The sequence below is a fragment of the Falco rusticolus genome, chromosome 8 (genome assembly GCF_015220075.1).
Source record: "Falco rusticolus isolate bFalRus1 chromosome 8, bFalRus1.pri, whole genome shotgun sequence".
Lineage (NCBI taxonomy): Eukaryota > Metazoa > Chordata > Aves > Falconiformes > Falconidae > Falco > Falco rusticolus.
In genome coordinates this window covers 35,327,216-35,342,103 of record NC_051194.1, presented here as the reverse complement: position 1 = coordinate 35,342,103, position 14,888 = coordinate 35,327,216, and the positions used below count along the sequence as shown (strand labels likewise).

The 14,888-nt window shown below is 41.1% G+C and overlaps 1 protein-coding gene across 17 annotated transcripts in view; it reads right to left on the bottom strand.

The window, feature by feature from the left end:
• CLASP1 (cytoplasmic linker associated protein 1) overlaps positions 1–14,888 on the bottom strand; it is a 185,027-nt gene that overhangs the window by 29,914 nt on the left and 140,225 nt on the right. For all 17 annotated transcript variants that reach the window (XM_037396473.1, XM_037396474.1, XM_037396476.1 and 14 more), the window contains 2 exons: positions 3,867–4,010; positions 2,508–2,614 (listed from right to left, as the gene is read on the bottom strand). In XM_037396473.1, the coding sequence (XP_037252370.1) occupies positions 2,508–2,614; positions 3,867–4,010 (251 nt within the window). The remainder of the gene's footprint in view (positions 1–2,507; positions 2,615–3,866; positions 4,011–14,888) is intronic.

Here is a 14,888-nt window from a genome sequence, read left to right as displayed (position 1 = left end):
CATACACAACCTTGGTACAGCCCCTTAGCAACGGGTTCCATAAAAACATAAAGCCAAGCGTAGTTTTGGAGGAGAGCTACACAGAGAAACTGGGGAAATCTTTAGCCTTTTACACTGCTATCAGAATGACTCAGGTGTGCTTATTTTCCATGTTTGTAGAGAGAAAAGCAACATTTTACACCACCGATGAACAGCAAAGGACAAGCATTTGTAATGGAAACATGACACAAGCATCTATACCAACAACTGCAATACTACAGTGTACCCTTCTTCCTGTAACTGTCAGCACATCTTTCAAAGCCTTTTTTTCTGAAAGAAGGTCGACCACACGAACTCTTCAGAAACAGAGCTATATTCTCTTTTGTTCTGCAAGTCCGGACCAGGTTCAAACACAAGACATTTTCAAGAAGGATGCGGTCCAGCAGAGCATCAGAAGCTACTGCCACTGATGTGCAGTACTTGCCACCACCTTTTCTACAAATGGCAGAAATCTGCAGCTACTGTTACTGCTTAGAGGTCACTCACCAAAAAAAGTAGAACTTGTCCCCTGAATATTTTAAAGGGCTTTTACAACAGCTTCCACCTTCACCTATCATAGAAGAATGACTTTTACACATCACTCTTGAATAACTAAATCCAGCAAGGGAACAGGACATACTTGTTGAAAAGACACCTAAATTTTTGGATCAACATCTCCAAGAACTCCATAGAAAACTGAAGGAATGACTGTTTTCTAAAGGAAGTTCCTGGCCCATTGCATCAGTAGCATTTTTGGTCTTGACAACTTAATGGCAGAATGCTCTGCAATTACATGCCCCCTCTAACTATTCCTTGAGAACATATCATACAGGGCAAAAAAAACACTAAACCCAAAATGCTCGAGAACAACAGCAACAACAAAATGCAAGTTTTGTTTTAAGTATACACTGAATGCTTTAATCAATATTTTGATACGTGCATTCTGACATCAAGAGGTAAGGAGAATGCAAAGACAAATTGAAAAGCAGAGAGTGAAGTGGCAAAACACAGTTGTAACCCAGTGGCAAAGCTAAAAAGCATGGTAAAAAGCTCATGGATTTATAAAGTAAGTGCCACATGTAAACATGGCCAGCAAAGCCACAACATAACCACAGAGAGCTATCTAAGTTTATAATCTCCCATGACAGACATCATCAGGGCAACAATGCTCAAACTAATCAAAAAGGAAGCAAGAGTTGGAACCATTCCCCTGAAATTTTACAACTTAATTCCTTAACAAAATCTTTGTTGAAAAACTCATAATAAGACATCTCAACCTTGGCTTGCAACCTCCCACTCTAGTTTTGGATTACAGAAGATTTAGAGGTCACAAAGATGTATTTAGATACCCAAAATTTTCTCAGGAATCTCCATGTGCTCCTCATATGCTGCTGGATTAGTACACATACTCACTAAAGGCTAAAAGCCTGTATTTTTCGTGGCACGTGGGAACTCACATCTCTAAGTAACCCTCCAGACAGGGTTTCGCATGTCATGACAGGGGTGATCAACAGATTTCAGTGTAAATTACTAAAATGGACTACAAACTGCACTTCTCATCCAAAATGTTTCCTTCTAAGTCTCTTCCATGACAAAGGAAAGCGACCTCCCATGGAGAGGGCAGGCAGACAAAAGCAAGAGCTTTTAAGCTTTCCCAGCATGAATCAAAGCTTGTCCAGGTAAAAGCCTAATACTTTCCTCCAATTTTTCTATGGTCCCAGAGCATACCATCTAAATTCCCATCTCCTCTGCTCTAAGTTTTTATGGTGCAAAATATATACAATTCCAATATCCAAGAATCCATGTTTGCCCAATAAAATGTTTTGGCGTCGACCAATATATTCTAGAGTAGCATCTGCACCTTCAGTGAAACGCCTGGTTGCGACAAGACCTGCTGCCCAAAGGATCACACCAGTGTTCTGCTGGTGAGCAGCCAGGAGCGTGATTTGAGAGGCATTCAGCACTGAAACACAGCTGCCACCTTTGCCTGTTCTGCACCCTCACAAAGTGTAAGAGGGGAACAGGAGATTCAGCACTTCTCCCAGCAGCACAAGCACTGTACTACAGTCAGATGAATTACTGATCAACAGGGCACACCTAAAAAATAGACACAAGCTGAAACCCTTGACCTGAAAGTCATCATACACTTTGCGATATTTGCAACCTTAACAAGACCTCATTTCTAATGCTGCCATTCAGTATTACCTTTATTGAACCCACAAATCTAATTCTGGAGAAGGCCTACTTATGAAAGAAAGTCAGTATTATAAGAGAAGACATTCATATTACACAGATAACATGAGGACTGGAACACTGAAATCAATCACCAATCATGTATAATCATGCTCACACCCTGTTTCTTTGGAGCAATCTACTGTAAACTTTTGGTCCTGTTTTTGCTTTCAAAGTGAGTCACATTCTGCAAATGCACACTCAGTGTTGAAATCCTTTAATATTTTGCAAGTGGTTTAATTAGCCTGCTGCATTACCTTGGAGACAGTCCACCATGGGAACAGTTGGTAGGTGAAGTTAAGGGGCTGGTTCTGCTGCTGGAGTGTCGGGAAGGAGTCCGACCAAGGGTATTGCTGGGGGAACCCTGGCACAGAAGCAGGAAGACAGGGATTAGCAACGTGTTGCAATGCATAGGCAGGAGTACACAACAACAGGTCCAAATATTGCCTTTGTTTGCACTAGACAAGCTTAGTGCAGTTTTGGTTCTGGCTCTGGACCTAAAAATCTGCAGCCATGGTTCACGTAGTCATTAATATGGTCTCGAAGGTTCTGCTCTGACGATAAAGAAAGCAGACGTGTACTTTTCTACAACCCACAGCACCTGCAACATGTACAACCTGCAAATATTGCCAGAGAAACGGTTTATCAATCTGTCAGGATACCCAGCTTCTCAGACAAGATTTGCCAGGCTCCAAAGTATGCAGACCATTACGCTGGCAATTTAGCAATTTAATTATGCAGCTATTTCTCCACATTGTCTAAAGCATTCTTGATTGTGCTTGTTACGAACATAAGTAAGCAATCTAACTTATTTTTTCCACTGGCCTGCACCATCATTTATACCACAGCAAAATGAGTAGAAATTGCTCCCAATTCTGACTGTCTTCACAGAAAGTCGAAAGTACTAGGGAATCCAATCCACTCGCCTGGAAGTTGCTACAGTTGTAGCTTACACAAAGGGCTGCTTGCCCCATGGAAGTGCAAAGACAGGAGGGTTCAAATTCCAGCAAGTTTCACAAGATTTCCACATAAAAAGGCAAAAAATACCCTAACCCTTGCTGCTCTGTGGGGAAGTTTACAAGCACACTTAAATCCTCTGCTAACATATTCCTTCACAGAAATAAAAATACGTAAGAGTTTCACGCAAAACCAAAACGTAAGGTAATAGGTATAGACTGAGGAGACCTTGTAGGTCAACGAAAGATCCTGCAAGCGTCTTAGTAGGCAGTATGTCTGTTATTAAACTGATTTCAATAGTAGTGGTAAGCCCAGAAAATCTGTGGTATCAGGATCTCTGTTTTGGCCAAAAGATTGTTAACTGGCAGAATTTTCAAAAGCACACACCCAACTTTCATGCGCTTCTCAGTTTGTTGGGTTTTTATTATTATTATTATTTTTACTGGTTATGACTATATTAAATTTAAAAATAAATGAGTTTTTGGTTTTAATGATCCCTATAAAAGCAACATCAAACAGAAGCCTCTGTTGCCATATTGCTTCAAGACAACAGTTACAGATAATTCATGCTACTGAGTATCTGCAACAGCTTATCAATGAGCTGCTGGTGGTTTTGAGTCTTTGAGGCTCTGGCGTTTGCAAGAACAAGGGCCTCTCACCACACTGGTGTTACTGGAGTTCTTGAGGTGGTTGTGCAGGAGCTTGGTAGCACCATCCTGGAATGTTTTTGGCAAGGCACCAAGTAACATGGTAAACTCAGGAGTGTTCAATTCAAAGAGAGAAATCAGGACTATCTGTGCTGCCTGAAAAGAAAAAAAAAAAAGAAAAGACCATCAGTTTTCATTCTTTGAAAAAATAGGCATTCTGTTGGTAACAAACCTTAGGGTAAACGATGTGCATTTCGTTCATAAAGAAGACTCCCATACTAGACAAATTTTTCATGTGTACCTTGTGACGTGTCTTAAGGGATTGCTAACTACTATAGTTAACTTTTTAGTTCTTAGAGCTTACAATATATTTTTGCATTTGTATCGTTAACTCCTCAGATGTGAGGTATACAGCTATTCACACTCAGAGAGAAAATCTTACCATCATCCTGTCCAGCAAGTATTTCAATTGAACAAGTTACTGCAAAAAATGTACAGGGAACAAATAAAACCAGAAGCTCAGATAAGTATGAAGAATCTAGGAGTGCAATTTCTCATTCCCACACTTTCTATTTTAAGCGTGCGTGTTCTCTTCCCACCCAACTTCTTAAGGGTCTGACAAGTTTGTTTCATCAGACAATCCTTACTTCTGTTTTCCCACCTCTCCTTGCGAGTCTCACCACTGAGGCTGTTTCAGCAACAGAAGACTCCATCTCAAGTGGAAGATCTACTGGGATGGTAAGAACCACCTTTCTCTCATCCATGGACAGGCTAAACCCCACTAGATTCCCTAAACGTAGTAAGTGAAGCCAGGGTACCACTGAAACAACTAAGAACTTTACCATTAATTTCACTGGACGGGGTTTGCCCTATCTGCCTGGAAGAATAGCTGCCAGAACAGGATCTCCACTAACTCTATTAGCAAACATACAGCTCTGCGTATCCTGAACTAAGACAATGGAACCTAATGGGCATGGAAACAGAATAAATCACAGAGCGCAGATCTGCAAGAGTAATTAACATCACATGTTCCTAACCAGACTTCCCTAGCAGCATACAACCCATGTGGATTGCACCAATTCCAGTATTTTCCCCCGCCTTTGCCTTGAAAATATTTTTAAAAACATATATATTTAAAAATTCATTAAAAGAACAATAAAAATGAAGCAATGAAGAAGGACTTCTGATGGCCTGCAGCATCACCTTCTCCAATGGGGGTGTAGCCATTGACACAGCCACCCCTAAAATACATATCTGGATACAAAGCATTGGCTTAGGCTCACAGAAAAGCAAATCTACACATGCTCTTAGTTTGGAACAGCATACATACAGGCTTAAGAACAGCAGACACTTGCGCCTCACCCTTTTGAGGATCAACTTTCTAAAACTACCTAGAAATGAAAAAGAACTTTAAAGAAGGTAAAAATATAATTCACAGTTGTGGCGCTAACTGTACATTCATTGTTCTTATCAATTCAAAGAAGGAGTTTTTAGTAAGTAATGTGTTTGCAAAGTTGCAATAATTAAAAGTGTATCTACAGTTCCCTGTGAAGTGGAATCCTTGAGCAGATGATGAACTTGGGTACACAAAAACCCTTTCATAGTGGAGCGGAATCGAAGTATCTCATTGTTTCAGTGTGCAAACTGCAATTCAAGCTATGCTATCCCTTCTGCTATAAGCCCCAATTTGCAGTAACACAGCTTTGTATATAAAAAAAATTCCATCCACAGAAGTCTGGTAAGTATCATCCTCTTCACACGGCCAACCAAGAAACCGAGGCACACCACACTCAACGGGCTTCCAAGGACTACAGCAAACAACAGGTCTTCAAGACTCTTCATTCCAGATGGACCATGCTGCCTCCTGCCAAAACTCTTGCTAACTTGAACAGAAACACAGTGTGTCATTATTCGCTTCACATTGAAGATCTAGGAATGAAAGAAACGGGGAGATAATTTTCCCCATGGCTTGCTTAACTCTATACTCTACCCTCCTCTGACCTGAAGTTTTGGGCAATTCTGCCATGAAGCCTGCCTGGTATCCAACAAGGACGTGTATTTCTGTCCATTTTCATCCGAGAACTTTTAAGTTTTCACCAGCATAGTATTTTCTGTAATAAAAATATTACTGCAAACAAGAGATCTCAGAACAACAACCACCATGTTGAACTGAATGCAAAGTGACAAGTCATGCCAAAGTACATTCCCATTTGTGAACGGCATGCATATCCCAGCTGGTTAGGGAGTGGACATGCAGATGATCTGTGTCAGAACAAGCAGATCTCGCATTCATTGAAATAAGAAAAAAACCCAAACATTTAAAAAAAAAAAGAAAAAAAAAGGGAAAAGTGATCAACATGGTCCCCAAGCTGAGACTGCTCAGAGACTAGAGTATCTGGAAATAACAACTGGTAAGTCAGGAGTTGCCCAAGGCACAGTGAGATGGGAAAGGATTTCAGATACCTTTGTTCCACATATCTCCCACTGATGGCTTAGAAATAAAGTCATCCTTGGAGGCCTCCTAAGCAAACAGAGCAAAGCAGGCACAACAGCAGAGGCACCCTACGATGTGACGCTCTGGAGGTACCTTTCCTGTGTGCCAGAGGTCTAAAACGCATCTCACATATCTAAGCAAAGTGTTCACCAAATCTCCACCAGGGACTTTAGGATCCTGTGGCTTCACTCTGAAGCAGAGGGTTACCTAATTGGTATGGTTTAACCCTACACACAAACACTAACAGCACAGATGTGCCACAAGAGCATCTGAGGGAAGTTTGAGCTCCCAGAGGTCACTTCAATTTTGTTCCAGCTTTTTGTTTTGGCTTTAGTGAAAACAGGACTGTGTCCACCCTCCCCTTTGCACGAAATAACAGCTTAGCTTGTCTTTAGGAGCTGTCTTGCCAGTGTTCTGTGTACCTGGGTGATCTTCAGCAATTTTGTTGTTGCCTGTAAACAGGCCACTGGGCTTTGAGCAAAGTGCCGAACAGCTGCTCACAATGCTTACAATCTTACATGGACTGAAAGACGACCTACAGTCAATGCTTTTTGAAATAAAGCCAAGTACTACTACAGCCTAGGAGTGGTGCTCCAGTAAAGCTCTCAAAAGCCACCCTGGAATTATGAGGGTTAACCCTGGCTGTGTTCTTTTTAAATAGTCCTCAGCCACCCCACTTCTAGCACTTTTAGGTTTATTTCAGGCAGAAGCTATTATTTGAAAGTTCAGCCATAATTTCCTACTTGAGATTTAACACTGGCTAACACCACCTAAAAAGACGGTCTCTGCGACCAGGGACTGTCACTACTGTCCTCAAAAGCTGGAAGGTCCACACTAGCTTGAAATCACATTTATAATGTGCTTCAAGTTTCACTTTTGCAATACTTTCCAGTTCTCATACAGCTAATTTTATTTCAGTAATGAAGGGCATCAGGAGCAGCATTTCTAGCATTTCTACACCTGCCTTAATAGTTAGAGCTGGACACACCTGATAACCCTCTAAGTTTCATTTATCTAGTATACATTTATCTAGTCAAAGGCAATCTTTTACAGATAATTCTTCTCAGTTTTAAAACTGTGGAAAATCTTGTGGAAACTACTAACGTAGTTTCATTAAATTACTACGTTACATCAGATTACGAAGAGTACATAAATTTAAAACAAGCCATAGAAAACTTATTTCTGTACACAATGTACAAACATTCTCCATGCAACACTCGTGCTTGATGATACATAGTTTGAAGAAAGAGTAATATCTGAATTTTCCCTTGCCTTTGTGTCCCTGTACCATTAGTGTGGAACACTAATCCATCTCCATTCAGTGACATATAACGTAGACCCTACAGATTATCTAATCCTAACGAAGCAGTTCTCTGCTGGCTTGAGCTGGAGAAACTCCAGTGACTTCAGAGCCTAACTATGCTAGTGAGGGGGTCTGGCTCCACATCAGGTTCTTGAATCATTTGCAAAGGATCATTTATATAACTTCATTATTCTACTTATAACAATGCAGCAAAGGATCAGGTTCCACAAGCTGGTAGCAGCTCCCAAAGTTTCACATTTAGGTCAATGCAATTCATGCTGTCCAAACAGCATCAGCTGCTAAAGGGACACAAATGCTTTAGCAACTTCTGTTTTTTTGTTTTCACCTAGCAGTGGGTGTTGACCATATTTATCAAAAACTGTAACCTCTGCAAATTGGTTGAATTATAATAAAGTCTCTTTGAAATTGTTTGGGCTCATTAAGCAAAAAGATCAAGGCTAACTGGAAAAATCCATTGGTTTTAGAAAGGAAATGTGGTCAGTGACCTAAGCTTAATGCAAGTGCCTTATGATTGCTGCTGTCGCTGGTCCAATAGACCAAGCAGAATAAGCGGCTAGTTGCCTAAGCTGTATGAAAGCAGTTTTCACGTTTCTCAAACTTCTGTTGGCGATGGGCTCACAACACCAGGGGCCCCATAAAAGCAGAGGACCTCATACCCTGATTGCTTACGAGGGAATACAACAAAAGAGTTAACAGAAAAGCACACCAAAGCCAAAAAATACTTCACAGACACACACACTCTTTTCAGGCTCCGAGTCAAGGTCTCTTTACACAGCTAGACAGTTGAGTTGAGACTGCAAACACGATTAGTGTGATTAGTGCACACAGCTTTTAGTCTACCTGTTTACATTTCTCTTCCAAGTTTCCTTCACCGGGCCCTGAGGAAGCTGTAGTGGTCCTAGCTGGCAAATCCTCACCCACCCAACTATGCATGGTCTGGGTTTGACAAACAGGAAAGTTGATATTATTTAGAGAAAGCATAGATTTAAACTGAATCATCTAAGCAGTACACATGCCATGTTTTTGCAGAAGAGTTTTAATCAGTTGCTTGCTTAATTTCAAGTAACAAAAAACATTAATACTTGCTTTAACCAGAAGAGCATTCCCTTCAGCAAAGGGTGGCACTGGCTCGAAACTAAATCGGCCACAACTCTCAGGCTTACAGATCATCCCTTAGTTCTGCTAGGCTTTGCTTTGGCCACCTCCTGATGGCCTCCATAACCACCTGAAAACTTCTGCTGAGGCGCAGAGCCAAGGCAGTGCTGCACTGAGGTGGCACTTGCATCTGGCCAGCCAGGAGTAGGGGAACAGGTGCTTGCATCTGCCCGCACCTATCCTCACAGACGTCTCTAAGTTCAGAGGAAGAAGCAGTGAAGAACTTGCAAACTCCTGCCTCTGGTCCAGGCATCAGTCTGATAGACCAACAGCATCTGCAAATGCCTTTTACCACGTGATCAGTCTGGGGAAGGTCTGCACTAACATCTACTCACTTTTGATAAACATAATCATACTCTGTATGCATCATTCACGTCACCATCTAGTCTAAGGCAAATGTGGTTTTAATAACTTAAGGCATGCTGGAACAGAGCAGCTCTCTCCCTCGTGTCACTTTGAATTACACTAAACTGCAGATCAAATATAGATCCACTGAGATAGAGAGGCAGCAGTGGCACATTAGGCAGCTTGTATTAGCACACACTGGCATAGGGCAACGCTTCGATTCTCCAGTGAGCGCAGCTGATGTTAAGTGAGTTAATTCACATCTGCTGAGAGTGTTTGCAGGCTCTAAACAAGCGTTATTTAAGTGTACTTTCCAGCAGACCACTAGTTGTTAGCTGGCACTAAGTTAACAAACTATCTACCAAACCAAACCTCCTGCTTGTTCCTTTTTCAGGTCTAGAATCAGATGAGCATGGATGTCAACATTACTGACAGGGTAATATGAAGCACGATGGCTTCATCAGCTCACACATAAACCAAGCATGCTAGCTTGAGCACAGGTTTTTAAACACACAGTTTTCCCAAAGGACTTCTATCAGAATATGCTGTTTACATCCACATCCTGAAAAGGAAGAACTTGTTTAACAGATTTAAATACAGAATTCATATACAGATTAAATCCACACTGCTATTGTTTTATACAGCACACAGTATCATGAAAGGCTTTTACAAGTCATGGATGGTTGCACTACATGTTTCAAAAGCCTCTCAAACAAGTGCCAGCAAAAAAAAATCGGATTACTATTCTATAATGAGCTATGACTCCTTATGCATGCTGTTGTTTTGTGACCTGGGCACTGCAAAGACCACGGCAAAAATATTAATTATTTCTGGAGAGTTAGATGTTACCTCAGAAGTCAAGGTGATGAAGATTATTCTGAGTAAACTTTGTTCCTTACAAAATGGCATTTGTTGCAAAAACAGGTTTCAGGACTAGAAACAAAAGCTACATTTCATTGACAACTGAGAAACTTTTATTGTAAACCTGGCATGACACAAGTTTGAATTCTGAAAGGAAGATACAAGCCAAGAAAGAAAGTCTACTGAAGTAAGATAGTTTGTAATTAAAACACCCACTTTAACCTGCACAGAGTTTCAAAATGCTAGAATAAGTATGGCAGTCTTACCCATCACAGTGCAGAAAACACAGCCCATGGTCTCTTTACTGGATTGGCTCTACAACACATCATTTAAATATCACCTCTAATCTTGGCTTTCAAAACAGATACATCATCTATACCTACGTAGGTACGTGTGTATTTATATAAATGGCATGTACACACAAGCATATTATGAACAGACAAATAACATAAGCATGAGTATACACACATTGTGTGAGGCAAATTCTTCTGATCTCATAGTAAGAGCTAATGCATGATAATGTTTCAAGCAAACTGAGAAAATGTGCTTATATTACAAACTGCTTTCAGCTCAAAGGACACTAGAAGGCTGTATAAAGTGAAGAGATTAAATTTTAAGGAAATCTACCCCAGCACCACATTTCCAACAAGCACGTAATGATTTTCTGGCCACCAATGTTGGGTAAAAGCCATTTTCCTGACACTGCGTGCACTAAAAACATTCTGGCCCTCATAGCTCTCTAGCATCAAACTCAAAACAAACAGAAAATGATGGCTACTATTTTGGAAACACAGCTGGGACACAGAGATCCTTTTTGTTGTAACAGCATTAAATCAAGCAAACACTGAAGGCCACCAGCTACCACTTTTGATGTATTACACTATTTTCCTTAACACTATGTTTAAATGCTTGAAAGGAATTCTGTGCACTTAGGCCGAGTTTGACTTCTTTAGGAATATCCTTTGGCTAAAGGGCTGACCTCAGCAGTATGGCCATAGTCCTATTCAAGACTCCATAAGCCTGAAATTAAATCCTAAGACCTGGTTCTCTGGTAACTTGGCTCTTCGTGGAGTCCATGAGACGCACAAATCTGGCGCAGGAATGTTGCAGGACTGCTAGACAAACCTCTGACTCAGAAAGGCAAGTCTGCGACTGAGGAACATTAAAACAATCTGCCATTCAAATCCATTTCTGCAAACATCCTCCTTGTCACCGCTGCTCTAACAGGCTATGACCAACAGTGTTTATTGCCCAGCACCAGCAAAGATTAACACCACCATTTCAGCTCACCAAGAGTCTTCAGGTGTGCCTTTAAAGAAGAGCTTCTGTCCCAGAATTGCTCAAATCAGCCTGATGTTAGATGGAAAATTAAAGCTCCAGAAGAGATTTTAGTAGTCTCATGGCAGTACATCGCAAAGGAACTCAACTTCGCTTCCTTAGAAGTGTTTGCTTTCCTATCACTGGTCCTCCTACGCATATCACAGCAGTATTTTATTCAAACTTGCACTGGGCTTTATTGATAAGATACGATTTCCTTATCCAAGTGACACTAATTTGTCAAGAAATGACAGCTAGGACTACTAGTTAAAGAAGTAATAGAACTTCATTGGCTGTTTGAGCACATTAATTTGTTGACCTGCAGCTTTCTCTCTGAAATCTTCCTCATTTTCCCGTGTAATTCAGAAGCAGTTTCTCAATCAGTTTTAGGAAGAAAATCTGATCCCAAACACATTTTCTTTGGACATCTCTAGACTTGAGTTGCAAACTGGTGGTGCCAACCCAAGGAGGGCCCTTCCCCTAGGTAGTCTGGAGGGGGACTTCATCTTCATGCAAATCCCAGTAACACAAGCACTGTCCTGGGCTTTTTGAATCACTGCAGTGGTTCTAGTTTCTTATCAAGTCCCATACACTGTCTGTACTCAAGGGCAGCTCGGCCAAGCTCAGTAGTAACAAGACAGTTGAAATAGAGAGTTTTCCCCATTACGTAAGTGGAAGGCAGAACATGATGCACACATGGCATGAAGCTGCTCATAACATGTAAAACAACATTCAGGCTTGTAAAAAAACTACTGTAGGAATGCTTTATCAACAGAGAAGCCAGTCAGGATATCTGGCACACAGGAAAAATTTCATCTTCCCCGAGATCAGTAGTCCAAATGACAATCAGGCAATACAGATCTTGTTATTTATCATTACAACCAGAGCTCGGCTAGTCTTTAATAACAAGACCTGTATTAATAAGATGGTAGGCAATATCACTGGCCCTTCACCTCTGCAGACCTTGTTCCCCTTCAGCCTGTACAAGCTTCTCCTAAATGCTAAGATCCTGTGTGCCCTCACAGACAATTCCATCCTCTCAAATGCTGAACACTCATGTTTAATAAAAGTTTCTATTCATCCCAGCCTTGGACAGGAGGCTTCTTTAGACCGTGGCCAAAGTCAAATCAGAAGCCTCATTCTATCTCCATTCCCAAACTGATGGCTCTTTTCCAAGATCAAAGCGTTTTCGCACACAAAGCCCGAGCCTGTCATCCAAATTCAATAAGCACTTTACCTACGTAAAGATTGCACAATAACATTGCTGGCAATATTAGCGATAACATGGTGAAGTTACTGACTTAATGTCCTCAGACCAGTCATCACAGTATTTGCATTGTCATTGTGTTATTTTTCGGTGTGGTAATTAACTGGCTTTTGTAAAATGACTTCATCAAATCTTAAATATTTTCCAGAGAAAAATCAGAATTAATGCCCTGTTACAGAGAGGAATAAACCAAGGCAGAGGAAAGTCAAGTACATCACACAAGGTTAGACGCTACTGCAATCAAAATTAGAGCTCAGTTATCTGAAATCCTTATCTGTGCCCTGCCCATTGATATGTTCTGCTTGGGGAAAAAGCAGCAAGCCTGCTTGCTGTATGTGTGGAAATTACCAACAGGTGCTCTCCTTGCACTGGAACCACATCCCATCCACGTCTCCACGCAGTGCTGCGTGACCTGTTCCTACCCAATGGCTTCTGTTTGGTACGGAGGACAAATGCCTTTCACCTTTCTTCTAGCACTGCTTGCAGGAAGTAAATCTTAACTTGAACACAGGGTAAACACCCATAAGTATTAACAGTCTTTACAACAAGACAAATATTTACCCGTAACACACTGCAGATCACTGTATTTTCTACATAAAGCTTGACAATAATTTTGACCGTACATAGTTCATGGCTACTGTCAGCAGCTTAAATGGTTTCTGCCCTGAGAGGGAATCATGACATTTTGTTGATGACACTTATTTCAACCGTATGTTCCTCAAAGTCCATCGTGTTTTTCTTGTGATAACAGCTTCTGCTTAGCTACAGGTATCATTCCATAAAAGAACATAAACGGTTTTATGTACAACAGCATTTTCTTTGACTCTGTTTCTTTCTGATTTCACTAGTTATAAAACATGATCTGTAGTTCAAGTCTGGTGTCAGACAGGTTAAGTGTGCTCTAGTAATCATCACAAGAATACGCAAGGTTCATTAATAAAGCTGTATCATTCAGTTTGAAAAAGGTTTTTGGACCTAAATGCTGCCACTTTTTTTATTTTTCTCCAGTGCCTTAATGCTACAGGGCTGGGACCTCCATGATCATCACACATAGTGAACAGCAGCAATGGACTGATGATGACTGCTAAAAGGATAATCTCACTATTGACTGAAAATACAATCCATTTCTCGAACAGATCCCTTGAGCGCTAGCACAGGATCAGACCTGCATGACTAATTGCCATGAGCACACAGCAGCCACATGCCTTCCCCACTGACAGAGGTCATTTATATCCTTCACCGCAGCACGAGCAAGCTTGTTTTACCTGCAGCTGCTCGAAGGCAAAATCCAGACAGAACAGCAGGGCCAGCATACACACAGATGCTACTTGCAGTAAGGTAGCATTCAGTAACTCAAATCCGGGTGAGAGCCACACTGGCTGTGGGACTACGTTCCTGGGGAAAAGAGCCCCTGCTTCTGCGAGCAGTTGCACGCTGGCACTGCTATTCCACCAAGCCAGCCACTGCGGTGTACGTGGGCTGGACTACACCAGCCAAGACTCCTCAGTACCAAAAATAAAGTGTGCTCTTGCAGGAGCTGAGTTGATTGCATTGATAGTCTCGGATCCAGATTCCATTGAAAAATGACCTTATTCTACACTTTTTACAGGCCTCTTGTAATACTTTGATCATTTGAAGACTGAACTGGTTCTTCTTCCCCCTCTCTCCCCATAATCTCAACTGCTGTCTCCACTTTTAGGTTGTAACGTTTACAACGCATGGTTTGCTTTGCACTTAGAAAACCTCTGATCCTGAAGGCCACCGTAACGCCTTCCATGAGGGCAGAATCTTCTGATGTTTACACGAATCATCTTGATATTAAAAAAAGGGTTTTATTCCCCAAGGTACAGTCTCCAAAAAGGAAGGGCAACTTTTTAATTGTGTTCTTCAGAATACTTCACTTGTCTGGGTTGGCCCTTGATAATCCAGTTTGTTACTACAAAATGAATTTATTAGTCTGTTAACTACAGTCCTGACAGGGATAATGGCCAATGATTGTTTCTAAATCCTTTGTTCAAGTGTTTCTTCTGAAGTCCATGGTTTGCACTATGTTCTTAATAAAAAGCACAGTACAGCAATAGTATGATGAAATAAAGATCACCTAGGCATTCATTTTTAGTAGCCTAAGTTAGCTTAACTATGGAATTATTTCAAAGATACAGGCAGAGGCAAATACAAGTCACATGCAGGTTTAATAAAAATAATTTAGATTCAGTAATCTCTTAGCCCCATGGCACTTGCCCAGGTAGTTTGCTGGAAGTTTTGCCAGGG